The sequence below is a fragment of the Bos grunniens genome, chromosome 18, assembly GCF_055505025.1.
Source record: "Bos grunniens cultivar Pamir isolate PY7600 chromosome 18, Bosgru_T2T1.0, whole genome shotgun sequence".
NCBI classification, from domain to species: domain Eukaryota; kingdom Metazoa; phylum Chordata; class Mammalia; order Artiodactyla; family Bovidae; genus Bos; species Bos grunniens.
In genome coordinates this window covers 48,755,055-48,775,421 of record NC_141182.1, presented here as the reverse complement: position 1 = coordinate 48,775,421, position 20,367 = coordinate 48,755,055, and the positions used below count along the sequence as shown (strand labels likewise).

Genomic DNA, 20,367 nt, shown 5'->3' with positions numbered 1-20,367 from the left:
ATATACTAAAATTGGAACCATACAGAGAAGACTAGCATGCTGTATTTGTGAAGCAGCTTCACTTGTCGCTCAGATGGTAAAGAATCTGCCTGCAATTCGGGAGACCCAGCTTCCATCCCTGGGTGGGGAAGATCCCCTAGAGAAGGGAATGGCAACCCAGTCCAGTATTCTTGCCTGGAGAATTCCATGGACAGAGGAGCCTGGCAGGCTACACAGTTCATGGGGTCGAAAAAAGTCAGACATGACTGAGCAACTAACACTTTCACTTTTTAAAATCGTCATCATCGTCCTCATCCTATTTTTTAATAACTTTGCAGAGAGCCTTTTGGATATCTTTTGGTTCCTTTCCATGGACTACCATCTCTGTTTTTATTGTTATTGTTTCCAGTAAACCTTTTCTAGAAACAAACTGTACAGCCTGACGAATTTTCACAAATGAACACACATGTAACCCAACTTTAGATCAAGAAACAGGAAGAAAAAAACAACAACTTTCAAATGAGTACCTTTGCCCAGATGGAACTTTTTTAAAAACTTATTTTATTAAAATATAGTTGATTTAAGGAAAAAAAGCAAACAAAAAGAGAATATAGTTGATTTACAATGTTGGGTTAATTTCTGCTCTACAGCAAAGTGGTTCAGTTATACATACATACACCTTCTTTTTTCATATTCCTTTCCATTATGGCTTATCCCAGGATATTGAACATAGTTTTCTGTGGTACACATTAGAACCTTAGTGGGTTTTTTAAAATATTTTTTAAAAATTATGTATTATTTATTTGGCTGCACTGAGTCTTAGTTGCAGCATGTGGGATCTAGTTCCCTGACCAGGAATCGAACTCAGGCCCCCTGCATTAGGAGCACAGAGACAGTCAATGGACCACCAGGGAAACCCCAGGATCTTGTTTATCCATTCTACTTACAATAGTTTGCATCTGCTAATCCCAAACTCTCAATCCCTCCTTCCCTCATTCCCCTCCCTCTTGGGAACTGCAAGTCTGTTCTCTCTGTCTGTGAGTCTGTATCTGTTTTATAGAGAAGTTCACTTGGGTTGTAGTTTAGATTCCACGTGTAAGTGATATTACATGGCATTTGTCTCTTACTTCACTTAGTATAATCATCTCTGGGCCTACCTATGTTGCTGCAAATGACATTATTTCCTTCTTTTTTATGACTGAGTAGTATTCTATTATACATATGGACCCCATCTTTATCCATTCCAAATGGAACTTTTAATCCTGCCTGGGGTTCTCTCGGCCTTCCTCTGTGAGTAGTACCTGTCCCCTGCAATACAAGTCCCTGACCATCGTTGCATTTAGTAAGTGCTGCATGAGAGACCACTCAGAATGCGGTGACTTAAAACAATACCCATTCCTTTATTATTCTGATGGCTCTGGGACTGACTGGGCTCAGCTAAGCAATTCTCAGGGGCTGCTGTGCAGGTCCCAGCAGGCGGTGATTGGGCCTGGGTCATCCGAGGGCTCATTAGCTTCCCTGTCTAGCACCTGGGATGTCGTTGTTGTTCAGTTGCTAAGTCGTGTCCAGCTCTTTTTCGACCCCGGTAGCCCACCAGGCTCCTCTGTCCATGGGATTCTCCAGGCAAGAAAACTGGAGTGGGTTGCCATGCCCTCCTCCAGGGGAACTTCCTCACCCAGGGATCAAACCTGGATTCTTTACCACTGAGCCACCAGCACGTAGGATGGGAAGACTCAAACAGCTGAGGCTCCCCAAGCATATATATATATACAGGACAGCCAGACTCACACGGTGACTCAGGCGGTGCTGTGCTGGAACTGGTTCACACCAGATCCTGGGAGCTCACTGTGGACAGTGCTTTCCAACTCCAAAGTTCAGAGACATCATGTTGGTAGCTTGCCATCAGCCATGGGCAGTATAGTCACACCACAGAAATCAGCAAATGCTACAATTCCTAAATCTAAAAGCTCTGAAAACCATGTCTTTCATGGATCCCCCAATCGGGGATCGAAACTGCACACCCTGGATTGGAAGGCAAAGTCTCAACCACGGGATCCCCAGGAAAGTCCAAGAGTCCGTTGTTAAACATTTAGGAGCACACCACTGGACTCACGGCTCCCCAGGCATGCATCCCCAGACAACACAACCTCCAAAACCCCTTAGCGACATCACTTCTGTGATGCTCTGAAAAGTGAAGCAGTCCCAAAGGCCTGCCCATGTGAAGGGGAGGGGTGTGAATGGAGAATGATCAAGTGGAAAAGAGCAAGTCAGATTGGATACGTTGTTATAGGCTTTTGGAGAAGATGTCTGCTGTGCGTCACAGGTCCCTAGAAACTGAATACCAGTGTCATCCCCCAGTCACTGTGACAACCAATACAATTATCCTCCCCGCTAAACACACACAGACACACACACACATCCAAACACCCTGGCAGCAGGCAGTGACCTGCCATTCTGACCCAGCCAGTAGCTGGCATTCAGCTGGGCTGGACATGGTGGCTACAAGGCACATCATGGTCCTCAGGAGAGTATCACAGATAAGCATTTTGAATACCCAGGGGCTCATACAGTACATCACTTGAAAGTCCTTGCTCCCCAGTGAAGTCCGGCTGCCCTAGTGGTGTGAGGGGACCACTCTCAGGTCCAGAAATCCCGCACTCACCAGCAGTTGGCACATTCCTAAGGAGAGCTGACCCAGGGAATGAGGCTCTGGTGAGTTTCATGTCCCTGCCAGGCAAGCTGGTGGACTCACTTGTAAATTGCAGCTAATTATTAATACAACTAATAACCACCTGGGGGCAAAATACACTCTAGTCTCTAAAGCCTGGCTCCACAACTTCAGTTCTCTGTTGTGGGGGCAAAGCGGAGTCAGGCTTTGTGCCATGTCCACAGACCGCTTGCCTGATAAAGGCTTAATTCTTAACAAGACGTTAATCAATTTATTTTAAAATAGTAACGGCTGACATGAATCGAGCACTTACTGGCACTAGATGATATAACAAGCATTAGATCATTGAAGGCTCTTAACCCAGGGCAACCTCCGAGGATCGTTTTGGCCATTAAAACACAATGATGAAATTCAGTGCAATGATGCAGCTTAAATGCTCAGCACAGTGGTTTAGGAAGGGCCCAATAAATGTCACCAGATGGAAATATCATAGCTAAATGGTTGCTCGTCATCTTTTTATGGTATGTAATAATAACTGCAACTAAATTTAGTGTCATATATTAATATCACTTTTATTTACGAGATACCGGAGGTTATTTCTTGAGTGCTTTACCAATATTAATTCATTTCATTCTCACAACAACCCTATGAAGGAAGTATGGTTAACACCCTCATTTTCAGAAGAAGAAAGTGAGGCACAAAAAGATGAAGAGGTTTGCTCTTGAGGCAAGAGGCTTAGCTGGGACTCAACCCAGGCTGGCTGTACTCAGGAATCAGCATTTCATCACTAAGCTCTTTTGCCAAGGTGTTTTGTTTTGTTTTAAATACAGGTGTTTCGTTTTGTTATGCCTCAGTTTCCTCATCTGTGAAGTGGGTTTCTGATGTGACAGTTCGTTCACTCAGTCACTTAATATCTCTTTATTGAACACTTATTATGTGTCACACACTGGTGTGGACACTGGTGTGCAGTGTGCAAAATCAGCAGCAATTCTGCCCTCGTGATTATTACAGTGTGGCTAGGGGAACAGACAGTACAGAAGATTTACTTAATTAAGTAAATTATATCAATATATGGGCTTCCCTGGTGGCTCAGATGGTAAAGAATCCGCCTGTACTTATGTGTGTGGTGTGATAGGAGTGTTAGAAAAGAATAAAGTAGGGAAAAGGGAAGGAGAAGTAGGTGATGGTCATGAGGCCCTGAAATTGTAAATATGGTGGCCAGAGACAGTCTCGTGGAGAAGCTGAGCCAAGGTTTGAAGGAAGTGTGGAGGTGAACAAAGAAGTACTCTGGATCTAGGTGATGAAAACAGCCTGTGCAAAGGCTCTGAGGTATGGAGGCTGGTATGGCTGGGGCAGAGTGAGCAAGGGAAATGAGGGCAGGGAGATGACAAGTGCTGATCACGTGGGGCTTGTGGGCCACAGTGAGCACCTTTCCCTGACCCTGATGAGTAGAGCCCAGCAGGGCTCTGAGCAGGCAGGGACTGGACCCAAACTCAGGTGTTCACACCTGTCCTGGCTGCTTGTGGGAAACAGGCTGTTGGGGAAAGGAGCAGGGAGACAGCAATGGTCCAGGTGAGAGGTGATGAGAGTGGATGAAATCTCCAAGGGAGTGAGTACTGGTGGAGAATAGAGGAGGTTCAAAGACTAATCCCTGACCCTGAGATCAGAGGAAGGAGGAAGAAACAGCCAAGGAGACTGACTGGGAGCCACCAGGCAGCCGGAAGGGGTCCAGAGGGATGTGGTGGCTCAGAGGAGTGAAGTGAAGACAGAGTGACCCCTGTGTCAGGTGCTGTTAACAAGTCAAGCAAAGTGAAGACTGAGCGAACAGTGACTACTGGTTAAGCACCAAGGGAGGTCACTGGTGGGTGACCCTGACATTTCGGGGTAGAGAAGGAGGGGCTTCCCTGGTGGCTCAGGGGATCTGTCTGCAATGCCGCAGACCCAGATTCAATCCCTGGGTCAGGTAGATCCCCTGGAGAACGGAATGGCTACCCACTCCCGTATTCTTGCCTGGAGAATTCCATGGACAGAGGAGCCTGGCAGGCTACAGTCCATGGGGTCGCAAAGAGTCGGACACAACTGAGCAATTAACATTTTAAGGAGGGCAAAGCCTGATTAGAGAAGGTTTGAGTAAGAATAGCAGTAGGCCATGTGGAGGCAGTGAGTGTGACAACTTTTTGGAGAAGTTTTACTATAAAGAGGACCAAAGAAATGGGGTCATAGCTGGAAAGGGAGCTGGAATCAAGAGTATTTTCATTCATTTTCATATGAGATGACTCTGTGGGCTGATGAGAATGACCCAGTTCAGAGAGGGAAGCTGAAGGTGCAGCAGAGAGAACTATGAGACAGTGGCCTGGAATAGGCACAGTTATGGCGGGAAAGCAGAGGGCAGGGAGGGTCTATGGGGCAGTGGGGGTCTGTAGACATTCACTTTCTATCGATTTTTTTTTCCTGCAAAATAAGAAGCAAGGAGGGGCTTTCATGGTGGTCCAGAGGTTAGGACTCTGTGCTTCCACCTCTTCAGGGGGAACTAAGTAAGAACCTACATGCCATACCACATGGCCAAAAATAAAGAAGAAGAAGCAAGAAAAGAGTGAAAAGGTGGAAGGAAGTGTGATGTGTTGGAGGGTAGGGGAGAAGGTGTGAAATAACTATGTATAGAGAGGAAGAGCTACTGGATAAGAGAAATGTAATCTCATTGCCAGACAGCGCTGCAGGCACGCTTGAGCATCAAGTTCACAAACTTGAAGTGGAGCTGGCCAGTGGAGTTGTGTGTTGTTCTTCAGCTGCTTTAAACCGAGTGAGTACAGGCACAGGTAAGTGGAGGGCTTGGATTTAACCAGGTCATGTGTGGGAGGAAGCCAGAGGAGGCCAGGGTGTACGCAAAAAAATGTTTTTAATGATTAACCAAGGAACTTAAGCTGGATAAAGAAGAACTGAGAATTGATGGCATGGGGGGCAATGAAAAAGAGGTAGGGACAAAGGATGGGAGATCATAGTGGGTTGGCAGGACTGTGGAGGGTCTGGGGCACTGGAGGGACAGAGCTGGAAGGAGAGGAGGTGATGACTGGAAAGTGAGAAGCCTGAGACGGAGGCTCTGAAGAGGCCATTGAGACAAGGCGTAGGTGCAACCACAGGAAAGGGGCTAGGAGGACAGCTGGTCAGGGATCAAGAGAGGCCCGGATGGTAGACGGGAGGATCATCAACCTGGATCCGGAAATCACCCGGAATGTTGATAAGAGCAACCTGAGTGGCAATGAGCCTAGAGCTAAAATCATGGAGAAGTGATGAGTCGTCATCTGGGTCACCAGTTTATGCTGACAAGCTGACAAACGATCAACCCTGATGAGCTGGGGCGTTTGAGGGAGAGAGAATGATCTGAAAACAGTACCAAGAAGCAAGATGTACCCACTTGGAAGGGTCACAGGACATCTGGGTTCTGATTACAGCAAGAAGGTGACAAGAATGTTCAGCGAAGAGATTGAGGAAATGGATTTTGCAGGAGGACAGGTCATGGATTCCAAAGGCCAGAGAGGGGACATCTGGGGAATGGTTTCTCTCTCTGTGGGTTTTTCTCATAGGTCTTCAGTGAGCGTGTGGTCATATGTAAAGTGCTCAGCCTGACACAAGTCCACCGGCCTGAGCAGGAAGCAGCCCTCCTGGGGTCATGATCAGGCTTAGGGGTTTGTTGGTCAAGGGGTAAAGTTGGGGAGAAACCGGTCGCCGTCTGGAGCCAAGTGGCAGGAACCAGATGCTGAATTTCTTGGAGCTGGCAGCCTCCCGGTCGCCCGTGTACCTGGTGAGGTCACGGTTAAGCTCTCCTTGCGTCCTGGAAGGAGAGCTGGAGGGAGGCCAGGCTGCCCTAACCCGCCGACCCCTCTCTATCTGCAGGACTCTGGAGGCCGGAGATGGGCGCCCGGCCCTCGAGGCGGCGGCGGCTGCCCGCGGACCCGCCCATAGCCTTGGACGCGCTGCCCCCGGAGCTGCTCGTGCAGGTGCTGAGCCACGTGCCCCCGCGCGCGTTAGTGATGCGCTGCCGCCCGGTGTGCCGCGCCTGGCGCGACGTGGTGGACGGGCCCACCGTCTGGCTGCTGCAGCTGGCTCGCGACCGCAGCGCGGAGGGCCGCGCCCTCTATTCAGTGGCCCAGCGCTGCCCGCCCAACAGCGAGGATGAGGAGGAGTTCCCGCTATGCGCTCTGGCGCGCTACTGCCTGAGAGCGCCCCTAGGCCGCAACCTCATCTTCAACTCCTGCGGAGAGCGTGGGTGCCGGGGGTGGGGCCGAGGGGAGGGGCGGGGTCACGGGTGGGACCGAAGAGACCCCAGGGGTGGGTGGGCGGGGCCAGGAGCCAAGGGACATAGTCCTTGACAAACTGGGTGGGCGAGGCCAGGGAGGAGCTGGGAAGGTACAGACTGAGTGGGAGGAGCCAGGGACTGTGGGCAGTGTTGTTCAGTTGCTCGCTCGTGTCCAACTGTTTGCGGTCCCATGGACTGCAGGACGCCAGGCCTCCCTGTCCTTCATCATCTCCGGAGCTTGCTCAAACTCATGTCCATTGAGTCAGTGATGCCATCCAAACATCTCGTCTTACGTCGTGCCCTTGTCCTCCTACCTTCAATCTTTCCCAGCATCAGGGTCTTTTCCAATGCATCGGCTTTGGCATCAGGTGGCCAAAGAATTGGAGCTTCAATGGAGGGAGTACAAATTGTTTGGCAAGACAGAGGAGGAGGCGCCAAGGGGCGGAGCTGTGGCAGAGGTGACGCTCTGCTGGAACTGTAGACTCAGTTGTTCAGTCACTAAATCATGTCCAACTCATTGTGACCCCGTGGACTGCAGCACGCCAGGCTTCCCTGTCCTTCACCATCTCCTGGAATTTCCTCAAACTCATCCATTGAGTCGGTGACGCTATCCAACCATCTCATCCACTGTCGTCCCCTTCTCCTCCTGCCCTCAAGCTTTCCCAGCATCAGGGTTTTTCCCAATGAGTCGGGTCTTCCCATTAGGTGGCCGAAGTATTGGAGCTTCAGCATCAGTCCTTCCAATGAATATTCAGGGTTGATTTCCTTTAGGATTGACTGGTTTGATTTTGCAGTCCAAGGGACTCTCAAGAGTCTTCTTCAGCACCACAATTCGAAAACATGAAATCTTCAGCACTCAGCCTTCTTTATGATCCAACTCTCACATCCATACGTGATTACTGGAAAAACCATAGCTTTGACTATACAAGCTATAGTCTTTGACTATACAGACCTTTGTCAGAAAAGTGATATCTCTGCTTTTTAATACACATAGCTTTTCTTCCAAGGAGCAAGCGTCTTTTAATTTCCTGGCTACAGTCACTATCCATGGTGATTTTAGAGCCCAAGAAAATAAAATCTGCCACTGTTTCCGCTTTTCCCCATCTATTTGCCATGAAGTGATGGGACTGGATGCCATGATCTTAGTTTTTTTAATATTGAGTTTTAAGCCAGCTTATTCACCTCCTGTTTCACTTTCATCAAGGGGCTCTTTAGTTCTTCTTTGCTTTTTGCCATTAGAGTGGTATCATCTGCATATCAGAGGTTGTTGATATTTCTCCCAGAAATCTTGATTCCAGCTTGTGATTCATCCAACCCGGCATTTTACATGATGTACTCTGTATAGAAGTTAAGTAAGCAGGGTGAAAATATATAGCCTTGATGTACTCTTTTCCCAGTTTTGAACCAGTCTGTTGTTTCATGTCTGGTTCTAACTGTTGCTTCTTGACCTGCGTACAGGTTTCTCAGGAGGCAGGTAAAGTGGTCTGGTATTCCCATCTTTTTATAATTTCCACAGTTTGTTGTGATCCACACAGTTAAAGGCTTTAGTGTAGTCAATGAAGCGGAAGTAGATGTTTTTCTGGAATTCCCTTGCTTTTTTTATGATCTACTGGATGTTGGCAATTTGATCTCTGGTTCCTCTGTCTTTTCTAAATCCAGCTTGTATATCTGAAAGATTTTGGTTTACATACTGTCGAAGCCTAGCTTGAGGGATTTTGAGCATTACCTTGATAGCTTGTGAGTTGATTGGATTGTGCGGTAGTTTGAACATTAACTTTGGCAATGCTCTTCTTTGGGATTGGAATGAAAACTGATCTTTTCCAGTCCTGTGGCCACTACCGAGTTTTCCAAATTTGCTGGCATAATGAGTGCAGCATTTTAACAGCATCATCTTTTAGGATTTGAAATAGCTCAGCTAGAATTCCATCACCTCCACTAGCTTTGTTCATAGTAATGCTTTCTAAGGCCCACTTGACTTCACACTCCAGATATCTGGCTCTGAGTGACCACACCATTGTGGTTTTCCCAGTCATTAAGACCTTTATTTGTATAGTTCTTCTGTGTATTCTTGCCACCTCCTTTTAATCTCTTTTGCTTCAATTAGTCCCTTATGGTTTCTGTCCCATCCCTTGAATGAAATGTGCCCTTGGTATCCAAATTTCTTGAAGAGATCTCTAGTCTTTCCCATTCTATTGTTTTCCTCTATTTCTTTGCATCATTCACTTAAAAAGGCTTTCTTTCCTCTCCTTGCTGTTCTTTCAGTTCAGTTCAGTTCAGTTGCTCAGTCGTGTCTGACTCTTTGTGACCCCATGAATCGCAGCACACCAGGCCTCCCTGTCCATCACCAACTCCTGGAGTTCACTCAGACTTATGTCCATCGAGTCGGTGATGCCATCCAGCCATCTCATCCTCTGTCATCCCCTTCTCCTCCTGCCCCCAATCCCTCCCAGCATCACAGTCTTTTCCAGTAAGTCAACTCTTCGCATAAGGTGGCCAAAGTACTGGAGTTTCAGCTTTAGCATCATTCCTTCCAAAGAACACCCAGGGCTGATCACCTTTAGAATGGACTGGTTGGATCTCCTTGCAGTCCAAGGGACTCTCAAGAGACTTCTCCAACACCACAGTTCAAAAGCATCAATTCTTCGACGCTCAGCTTTCTTCACAGTCCAACTCTCACATCCATACATGACCACTGGAAAAACCATAGCCTTGACTAGACGAACCTTTCTTGGCAAAGTAATATCTCTGCTTTTGAATGTGCTATCTAGGTTGGTCATAACTTTCCTTTCAAGGAGTAAGCGTCTTTTAATTTCATGGCTGCAGTCACCATCTGCAGTGATTTTGGAGCCCCCAAAAATAAAGTCTGACACTGTTTCCACTATTTCCCCATCTATTTCCCATGAAGTGATGGGACCAGATGCCGTGATCTTTGTTTTCTGAATGTTGAGCTTTAAGCCAACATTTTCACTCTCCTCTTTCACTTTCATCAAGAGGCTTTTTAGTTCCTCTTCACTTTATGCCATAAGGGTGGTGTCATCTGTATATCTGAGGTTATTGATATTTCTCCCGGCAATCTTGATTCCAGCTTGTGCTTCTTCCAGCCCAGCATTTCTCATGATGTACTCTGTGTACAAGTTAAATAAGCAGGGTGACAATATACAGCCTTGACGTACTCTTTTTCCTATTTGGAACCAGTCTGTTGTTCCATGTCCAGTTCTAACTGTTGCTTCCTGACCTGCATATAGGTTTCTCAAGAGGCAGGTCAGGTGGTCTGGTATTCCCATCTCTTGAAGAATTCTCCACAGTTTATTGTGATCCACACAGTCAAAGGCTTTGCCATAGTCAATGAAGCAGAAATGTTTTTCTGGAACTCTCTTGCTTTTTCCATGGTCCAGCGGATGTTGGCAATTTGATCTCTGGTTGCTCTGCCTTTTCTAAAACCAGCTTGAACATCTGGAAGTTCACGGTTCACATATTGCTGAAGCCTTGCGGTTCTTTGGTACTCTGCATTCAAATGGGTATCTTTCCCTTTCTCCTTTGCGTTTCGCTTCTCGTCTTCTCTCAGCTCAGACAACCACTTTGCCTTCTTGCATTTCTTTTTCTTTGGGATGGTTATGGTCACTGCCTCCTGTACATTACAAACCTCCGTTCATAGTTATCTGTCTACCAGATCTAATCCTTTGAATCTATTCATCACCTCCACTGTATAATCATAAGGGATTTGATTTAGGTCGTGCCTGCATGGTCTAGTGGTTTTCCCTACTTTCTTCAATTTTGCAATAAGGAGCTGATGATCTGAGTTACAGTCAGCTCCAGGTCTTGTTTTTGCTGATTGTCAAAAGCTTCTTCATCTTCCGCTGCAAAGAATATAATCAATCTGATTTCGGTATTGACCATCTGGTGATGTCCATGTGTAGAGTCTTCTCTTGTGTTGTTGGAAGAGGCTGTTTGCCACTGGACCACTGGGGAAGTCCCCTCAACTCAGTGGGCAGTAGTTAAAGGGTGAGGGGTCAGGGGAGGGCTGGGGAGAAACCGACTGGGCTCTGACAAGGGGCGGAGCTTGCATAGAACTATCAGGCCTTTTTGAGAGGCTGTGGGAAGGGGAACTGAGTAAATGGGCGGGGTCAAGGCTGGAGGATCCCAGAGGTAGCACCCCGGGCGGGCGGGGCCAGAATTAAAGTCCAGTGGTTCAAGAGATTTAAGAGAGGCAGGGCAGGGGACTGGGCCCAGGGAGGCTGAGAAGAAGCTGAGTGGATGCACCGAGCTGAGTGAGGCGGTCGGGGGGTGGGTCCACAAAGACTGCCTGCTGGGAGGGAGGGGCCGGTGGACCGAGCACATTAGGTAGTGGTGGGCTCTCTCCTGGGCAAGCTGGAGCGCGAATCCCCCGTGTTTAACCCTATTATATCCCACAGAGGGCTTCAGAGGCTGGGAGGTGGAGCACGGCGGGAATGGCTGGGCCGTGGAAAAGAACCTCATAATGATGCCGGGCGCTCCTTCCCAGACCTGCTTCGTGACTTCGTTCGAGTGAGTGGCCCTTGATCACTGGGGCGAGGGAGGGGGAACCCTACCCTACGGTCCTCATCCTCACCCTCACCCACGTTCACACTCTCCTTCCCACATGCATGTACTCAGTCATTCGACTAATAATTGTCAGCCTTTTGAATTCCCTCTTTTGTCAGTTACCTGTTCCTATTTTTACCACTTACTTTATTTATTTGGCTGCATCAGGTCTTAGTTGCGGCATACAAACTCTCAGTTGCAGCATGTGGGATCTAGTTCCCTGACCAGGGATGGAACCCAGGCCCCCTGCACTGGGAGCATGGAGTCTTAGCCACTGGACCACCAGGGAAGTCCCTGCCTGTTCATATTTTTATTAAGGTTGATGTCTTATTCTCGTTGATATACAAGAATTCCTATATATTCTAGATGTCAGTTGTTTGTCCATCCTGGACTTTACAGAAATCTCCCACTCTACCATATGAAGTAAGTGTGTCCATGGTATTCTTTGTTATTTTCATATGATCAAATTCATCTTTTTGCTTTAGAATTTGTTTTTGAAATTTTGTTTAAAAAATCCTTCCCTCCCCTTAGATCCTAACAGTGTTCACTTCTGCTCTTTTCTAGTAACCTCATAGTTTTATCTTTTACATTTAGATCTTTAATCCACCTTTGAATGTGATGTTCGGTAAGGATACAGTTTTTTGTTTTTCCCTCTATATACTGAGCCAGTTTTCCCAACACCATGTACTAAAGAATCCTTCCTTTCACCATGGAATGTCAGCGCCACCTCCATCATTTATGAAGTTCCCATACATAGCTAGGTGTGTCCTTGAGCACTCTGTTCAGGTCAGTTTATCAGTTCTCATGATAAATCACTATTTCTGTTATTATGGCACATTGAAATTCAAGAAGGACTATTTACAAAGGTACAGGCAGAACACAAGAGATACTGCAGGACCCTAGGCTAGGGGGAAGGGACGTTATTACCCCTAGGCCTGGCAGGGGTAAGGGAGAAAACAGTTATTGAAACATGATGACAGAGAAAGCTGGGAGGAGAGGGCACTGTGGAGAGGGTCCTTTCTTGGAGAGACACAAAGCCCCACTATGATCCCTTGGGAGGGAGCCAGGAGGATAAATACCCTGATTCCACTCTCTTCTCCCTTCTGCTGCTGCTGCTAAGTCGCTTCAGTCGTGTCCGACTCTTTTCGACCCCATAGACGGCGGCCCACCAGGCTTCCCCGTCCCTGGGATTCTCCAGGCAAGAACACTGGAGTGGGTTGCCATTTCCTTCTCCAATGCATGAAAGTGAAAAGTGAAAGTGAAATCGCTCAGTCTTGTCCGACTCTAGTGACCCCATGCACTGCAGCCTACCAGGCTTCTCCAGCCATGAGATTTTCCAGGCATAAATACTGGAGTGGGGTGCCATGGCCTTCTCCCTTCTATCTGCTGCTAAAGCTTCCCACTGACTGACCCAACAGGAAGTAGAGGGGAAGGGAGACCCTTCCATACAGGCAGCACAATCTTAGACGGGGGGCCTCTTGGATCGTGAGGAGACCTCAGAACTCTCGCTCAGATGTCTACTATGGTGTGCCTCTATTTGCTTTCATGTTCTGGTCCCCACAAATATAAGGGGCAAGCCTGCATACGGTCCAGCCTCCTGGTGCCACAGCGGAGTGAATGATGGAGGGGAATCTGAGAGGCCAACAGGGATGCCCACAGCCCATTATACGTCTTGTCTGGTAGAGCAGCCCTAAGGGGCCGCTTCAGACAGGATAGTCAGGGGAGGCTTCCAGGAGGAGGTGATTTCTGGGCTGTGATTTGAATGATGGAACTCTTGGCCCTCCACCCCGCATTATCCCCCTCTTCCTAGATGGTGCTTTAAGAGGCAGCTTGTGGACTTGGTGATGGAAGGGGTGTGGCAGGAGCTGCTCGACAGCGCCCAAATCGAGATCTGTGTGGCCGACTGGTGAGTGAAGAGTGGCAACCTGCCCGCACCGCCACCCCGGTGGAGGTGGTAGGTCTACAGAAGGGGCTCATTTCACACCCTGTCACTCCCATGGGCTGGCACTGCTACTGTGTCCCCTTCATAGTGAGGCTGAAAGAAGGGAAGCTCTGCTCTCATAGTAGCAGAGCCAGGCAGGGACGGACCTTTAGCGAGCCCAGGCTCTGGCTCCACCCTAGGAACATCCAGGCTCCTCCCCCAGCTCTGGCTCCACCCCAAGAACACTCAGACTCCTCCCCCAGACTCTGGCCCCACTTCAAGAACACCCAGGCTCCTCCCCCAAGTTTTGGCTCCACCCTGGAACACCCAGGCTCCTGCCCCAAGCTCTGGCCCCACCCCAGGAACACCCAGGCTCCTCCTCCAGGCTTTGGCTCCCCCTCAGGGGCACCTAGTCTCCTCCCCCTAGGTTCTCAGGCCTGGCATCATCAAAGTTCCTGGAGGCCAGAGACCTAAGTGGGTAGCGGAGACGTGAAGGCTCACCACCACCTGGCAGGTGGGGTGCCCGGGAGAACTGCGGCTGCATCTACCGGCTTCGGGTCCGCCTCCTGGACGTGTATGAAAATGAAGTGGTCAAGTTCTCGGCCTCACCCAACCCAGTCCTTCAGTGGACTGAAAGAGGCTGCCGACAGGTGGGTCCAGACCGCCTTCCACACCACCCTTGACCTGTCCAGGGGCACATCCACTTCTCACCCTGCTCAAATTCGGTTCTCAGCTCTCAGCACCACCATCTGTATCTATAATAACAACAGCTAACAATTATTAAGCCCTTATTATAGGCCTGTCCAAAAGTTTTACCCATTAATTTATTTCATTAGCACAATGACCTAGTTATTCAATAGACATTTATTGAGCACCTACTGTGTACTGGGCACTGCTGTAGTTGCTTGGAATACAGTGGTGAACCAAAATCCTTGCTCCTTCCCCATTCTAGAGTTGGGAAAACTAAGGGACGGAAGTGACACCCAAACTCACCCTAAAGCATGCAGGGCTTGATTCAAAGCCACAGTGGCTCCTGAGCCTAAGCTGTCACGGTCATCATACCTCACTTATCAAAGTAACCTTTGGTCTTCTGGTTCAATTCCTGATCTTCTCCCTCCAATCCCAACCCAACACACAGACTCAGCATCTAGAAAGCTATTAAAAAGTGAATAAAAAAAAAAAATCAGACCACAGATTTCACCTGCCTGTAACCGTCCCACGGCTACATCTCAGAACAAAAGCCAATATCCTATCATGCAGTTATAAAAAGGAGTGAAGTACAGATTCACACCTCAACATGGGTGACCCATGAAAACATTGTGCTAAATGAAAGAGGCCACATATTGTATGATAACATTTATATGAAATTTCCAGAATAAGCAAAGCCCTAGAGACACATGCAAAGAGCCAACTCACTGGAAAAGACTGATGCTGGAAAAGACTGAGGGCAGGAGGAGAAAGGGGCGACAAAGGATGAGAGGGTTGGATGGCATCACCAAGTCAATGGACATGAGTTCAACGAACTCCAGGAGATAGTTAAGGACAGGAAAGCCTGACATGCTGCAATCCATTGGGTTGCAAAGAGTCAGACATGACTTAGTGACTGAACAACATAGAGACAAAAAGCAGATAGATTAGTGGTTGCCAGAGGACAGAGGGAGGGAGGAATTGGAAATGACAGCTAATGGATTTGAGGTTTTTTCCTAGGGTGATGAAATGTTCTAGATTTAGATAGTGCTGATGGTTGCATAATATTACAAATGTGCAAAAAAAAAAAAAATACACTGAATTGTAGTCTTAAATGGTATGTTAGGTGAATTTGAATTTCAGCTCAATTTAAAAAATTACCAAAAAAGCCAGAAGCAAGGGACTTCCCTGTGGTTAAGACTCTGCTTCCACTACAGGAGGCGGAAGTTCCATCCCTGGTGGGGGAACTAAGATCCCACAAGCCCAGTGGCATAGCCTCAAAAAATTAAAAGCCAGAAGCCGAAGTTCTTCTGGGGCCCATCTCAAATGCCCCACGTGCTCTGCCCACTGCCTCCTTGACACCCTTTCCTACTTCTCTCACTCTGCTTGCGGCACGCGGCCACCTCAGGGCTTTTGCACTGTTCCTCTGTCTGGACCACTCTTCCTCCAGATCCCCACCTCCACTAGGTCTCTGCTCAAATGTCATCTCAGCGCAGCCCTTGCTTACTCATATTACAACCCCACCCACTTGCAGAATTTCCTCCACCCTTTCCCCCCCTCTGTCTTCAGCGTCAGAATCTAGACTCTCAGCTTCACCAGGAAAAGATTTATTTATTTTTGGCAGCAATGGGTCTTCATTGCTGCATGAAGGCTGTTCTCTAGTTACAGCAAGCGGGGGTTACTCTCCAGTTACAGTGCATAGACTTCTCACAGCGGTGGCTTCTTTTGCTGCAGAGCACAGGCTTTAGGGTTTGTGGGTTCAGCAGCAGCAGCACACGGGCTTAGTTGCTCCAGGGCATGTGGGATCTTCCCGGACCTGGGCTCGAACCTATGTCCTCTGCCTTGGCAGGCAGATTCTCAACCACTGGACTAGAAGGAAGTCCCAGGATGAGCTCTTTGGGCTGCTTTCTTCATTGCGATATCCCCAGTGCCTGGAGCAGGGTCAGGTGATGGAGACGATATGTCAAGGAGGCGGAGGAAGAGGAGCCCCTGGAGCCTCACTCCCTCCCTCTCCTTCCCTACGCAGGTCTCCCACGTCTTTACCAACTTTGGCAAGGGTATCCGCTACGTGTCTTTTGAGCAGTATGGAAGAGACACGCGTTCCTGGGTGGGGCACTACGGCACCCTTGTGACCCACTCCAGTGTGAGGGTCAGGATCCGCCTGTCCTAGCTAACCAGCCTGACCCAGCCTTCCAGGACAGACTGCCATCTGCCGGACACTAACGTCAATCAAGGGCGGCTTTTGCAGCCAGGAGCCAGAGGATGCCTGTGGAAGGGTCGGGGGAGGTCCTGTGTGGCCTGTTCCTGGCACTCTTCCAGTGAACCCCACTTGCTGCTGCTTCAACCAAGAAACCAGGGATCCAACCGGGCTGGTCACTTGCTCCCCCAGGGCAGTGTCAAAGAGTAACTCAGAGACCTGTACTGTACTTGTAAATTTCTTTCTCACATGTGTGCTGATCAGTTGATGCTGGTTTAGTCACCAAGTCGTGTCCAATTCTTGTGACCCCTTGGACTGTAGCCCACCAGGCTCCTCTGTCTATGGGATTTCCCAGGCAAGAATACTGGAGTGGATTGCCATTTCCTTCTCCAGGCCATCTTCCTGACCCAGGGATCAAACCCACATCTCCTGCACTGGCAGGTGGATTCTTTAGTGACAGAGCCACCAGGGAAATCCCATCAGTTGATGTGTTAGTTGCTCAGTCGTGTCCAAGTCTTTGTGACCCCATGGACTGTAGCCCACCAGGCTTCTCCATCCATAGGATTCTCCAGGTAAGAATACTGGAGTGGATTGCCTTTCCCTTCTCCAGAGGATCTTCCCAACCCAGGGATCGAACCCACTGAGTCAAAAAGCAAAGGCCAAACCCAGGTTAAAAATAGAGGAATGCTGCTAACAATCCTGGACAAGGACTCTTGTCAGCATATTTTGGGGTTAAGGCAATTGCTGGCAGGGAGCAGAGTTGTCCTCGGGGGGACCAACAGGGGCCTCAAAGGGAACCCATCCTCTCGTTTGCGGTAATCTCTGGGACTCGGTAGTGGGGCCCATGCAAGCTCCTCCAGCACCACACCCAACAGCTCCTCTCCTCTGAGCCATACAGGTGCCATTTCTTTCAGAATTCCTAACGCCCAGTCTGCACTGACCCCCAAACTGTATCCTCTACCCCCACCTCCTGGCCCTGTGTCGGGCAGCCCCTCCTTCTGCCAAGACGACAGCCTCCTTTTCTCCACACCTGAGCCCACTTGGAGAAGGACTCCGGGAGCAACGCTCCCCTGATGTCTCCCAGTTTCCCTAGCTGAGTGCAGCTGACAAGCCAGCTTAATAAAAAATTGGTGCAGAGTGTGAGCTGATGGGGGATTTTATCTGTAACTGATGTGCTTGTCTGCCCCCAGCTCTGACCCTAAAAGGCCATGTGGGTTATTTCCAATAGTGAGAACCTCAGGGGTGCTAAGTGCCATGCAAGAAGTGGGTGAGTTTCAAGAACACAGATAGGTCACCAGGACTCAGCCAACAGCTCCCCTGCCAGTTCTCAGCTGTTCTCCCAGCAGTTCTCAGGGAGGTACCCCATTGTCACTGCCATTTGGTCCAGAAGGAAACAGGTTCAGAGTTTAAAAGGCCTGCCCAGGGTCACCTGGCCAGGAAGTAGGGGAAGCCAGACTTGAACCAGACGTTGGGCTCCAGAGCCCAATGATATATGCTCAGCTCCCAAATCTTAAAACCACGGGACTTCCCCAGTGGTCCAGTGGGCAAGACGCTGCACTTCCAGTCCAAGGGGAGAGAGTTCAATCCTTGGTAGAAGAATTAAGATCCCACATGCAGCGCAGTGTGGCCAAAAAAGAGAGAAAAAAAACTCTAACCTGGCCAAGCACGTGATTGGGTGAGGTCCGCATCACTCTCAGTGCCATGGAAATGGAGCCAGAGTGGGGAACAAATATACCCACAGTCACAGAGCAAGGAAGAGGCAGAGGAGGTAGGATTTGAACACAGGTGTGTGTGTCTGAGCAGAGCCATGCACGCCAACCAATCCCAGCAACACCCTTTTGCTGCCAATGTTACAATTACTGGCACTTTTCAGATGAGGAAGCTTGACAGGAGGGCTTTCATGTCCAGGCCCTTGGCCTGAAGGAAGGGGAACTGGACCTCAGCGCTGCCCACCTGATTCCAAAGCTTGTAACAGCAGTCACTGCACGTGCTATTATACACGTAAAAGCATCTGGTTTAATCGTCACCAAATCCAACAGAGGGGATACTGTGAGCGGAGTTATTTTTTTTCTGGTGAAGGAAATTGAGGCCGGGGGGATGTCCAGTTGCCAAGACCACAAAGAGGGTGAATACCACACAAGAGGGTTCAGGTCACAAACCTTGGGGGCTGGGGTCTTTATTGCAACCCCTCCCCAGAAGATGGCAGTACAGAGTCTTGTCCCAGCAGAAGAGGTTGTTGGAGCCAGCATGGAAGCCAACGGTGTTGGGAGAGGGGCGCCCAGGACCCCTATGGGTTAAGGGTCCACTGGGCTGGGCTTTGAACCCAGACCAGCTACTTCTAGAGCTGGACTTGCTTCCTCAGGGCACTGCAGGTGCACCAAGGGAAAGAAAGTTCTGCGTGATGATCCACCCACCGGGTCCCCACAGTCACTTCTTCTTCTGCACGTGGCCACAGTCGTACTTGCCGCGCACGACCTTGAGCTTGACACCCGGCAGGTCCTGCGTGCGGCCGCCCTGTACGAGGACCACGTGGTGCTCCTGCAGGTTGTGGCCCTCTCCAGGGATGAAGCAGACGGCCTCCCGGCCAGTGCTGAGCCTCACGCGGCAACACTTGCGGTTGGCTGAGTTGGGCTTCTTGGGCTTGCGGATAAAGGTGCGCAGGACCACGCCCTTCAGCTGTGGCCGGCCCTCCGTCGGGCCTGGTTTCGAAGGCAGAAACTTCGGGGGGCCCCGACGGTGTAGCTGGTTCAGGGTGGCCATGGGACGCGTGCCCCAAGGCCGGGGGGCCAGGGCTAGGCCTGGAGAGACACCAGGAGGGCGGAAGAGAGATTATTATCCCAGCGAACAGATAACAGCATCAGCCACTCGCTCTTTTGTTTGAGGCACCGTTCCAAGTACTTCCCAGGGCTATATTTGTTTATGGCTGGGGGTACTCATGGCTGAGAGTAATATTAATAACATTTATGGAGCAATCACCATGTGTCGGGTTCTTTTTTAAGCATTTCGTAAGAATTAACTTACAGGTTTCCACTGTGTCCTGTACTGTTCTATGCCTCGTATCTACATTAACACACACCGCCCCACAGCCACCCTATGAGGTGGACGGGAGGCTGGTCTCTGGGCCGTGTCACTCCCCCTGTCACCCCACTTCCATCCCCATGAGCAGATTCTGTCAACTGAGACTTCACAACTGATCGGAATCCCCTTCCTCCTCCACAGCATCCACCCTGGTCCTGTCTACCCTTGATTCTCACTGGACTCTCCTGTCCTCCTCCTCCCAGGTCTCCCTATTTCTACTGTCTGCTCCCCACATGCAGCCAGAGGTACCCTGTGGACACTGGGTCAGATACATTCCTCCCCTGCTCAGAGCCTCCCTATGGCTCCATCTCAGTCCGATGAAGAGCCAAATTCCCACCCAGAGGAACCCCAAGCCCCCCACTTACCATAATTTAGGGACATGCTAAGGCCACGGAGAAGGCCGGACCAAGACATCCCACCGCCTGCAGAGTCCCTGTATAAGGCGATAAGATAAAGTGGCCTTCATTGGGGTAGGGTCCAAATTCTCCCCAACTCTCCCTATTTAGTGAAATGAAAGTCACTCAGTCGTGTCCGACTCTTTGTGACCCCATGGACTATACAGGTCATGGAATTCTCCACGCCAGAATACTGGAGTGGGCAGCCTTTCCCTTCTCCAGGGGATCTTCCAAACCCAAAGATCGAACCCAGGTGCCCCACACTGCAGGCGGATTCTTTACCAGCTGAGCCACAATGGAAGCCCCAATTCTCCCCCACCCTCCCTATTTAGCCTTCCGGTCAAATCTAAGCAATTTCCTCTACCGTATAACCGCAACCCCTAACGCTGCTAAGAGAAAGTCCCTCCGTAAGTTTAGGCTTGCACTGAATAAGCTCTCGGGGAGCCAACAGTCTCTGCTCACATACAGAATAAAACGGGAACCTGAGGGGAGACCCCGGAGGTTTGGAGAACTCGAGCTCTGTAGACTTTACCGACCCTAGCCCGGTCCGCCGACACGCCGAAACCGATCTCTAGCTCGATCTGCGGG

General features: G+C 49.5%; 2 protein-coding genes across 25 annotated transcripts in view; one reads left to right on the top strand and one right to left on the bottom strand.

Moving 5' to 3' along the window:
* Positions 1-17,449, top strand: part of FBXO17 (F-box protein 17) — a 31,897-nt gene extending 14,448 nt beyond the window's left edge. For 2 of the 21 annotated variants that reach the window (XM_086352393.1, XM_086352387.1), the window contains exons 2-8: positions 5,353-5,463; positions 6,539-6,907; positions 11,354-11,465; positions 11,868-11,924; positions 13,312-13,407; positions 13,937-14,072; positions 16,136-17,449. In XM_086352393.1, coding sequence (XP_086208519.1) covers positions 6,556-6,907; positions 11,354-11,465; positions 11,868-11,924; positions 13,312-13,407; positions 13,937-14,072; positions 16,136-16,279 — 897 coding nt within the window. In that variant the 5' untranslated portion in view covers positions 5,353-5,463; positions 6,539-6,555 and the 3' untranslated portion in view covers positions 16,280-17,449. Of the gene's footprint in view, positions 1-5,352; positions 5,464-6,538; positions 6,908-11,353; positions 11,466-11,669; positions 11,925-12,095; positions 12,217-13,311; positions 13,408-13,849; positions 14,073-16,135 lie in introns of those variants that run through there. The other 19 variants (XM_086352399.1, XM_086352400.1, XM_086352391.1 and 16 more) reach the window with 14 other exon arrangements.
* Positions 17,450-18,299: 850 nt separating this feature from the next.
* Positions 18,300-20,362, bottom strand: MRPS12 (mitochondrial ribosomal protein S12). Of its 4 annotated transcripts, none has more exons than XM_086352405.1 (3): positions 20,242-20,362; positions 19,750-19,817; positions 18,300-19,104 (listed from the first exon to the last, which is right to left on the bottom strand). In XM_086352405.1, coding segments are annotated over exons 1-3 (441 nt in total). In that variant the 5' UTR covers positions 20,244-20,362; the 3' UTR covers positions 18,300-18,733. The 4 variants fall into 4 exon arrangements, with proteins under 4 accessions (XP_086208531.1, XP_086208534.1, XP_086208535.1 ...); XM_086352408.1 differs by having other exon boundaries at positions 20,246-20,362; XM_086352409.1 differs by having other exon boundaries at positions 20,262-20,362.
* Between the last annotated feature and the right edge of the window lie 5 nt (positions 20,363-20,367).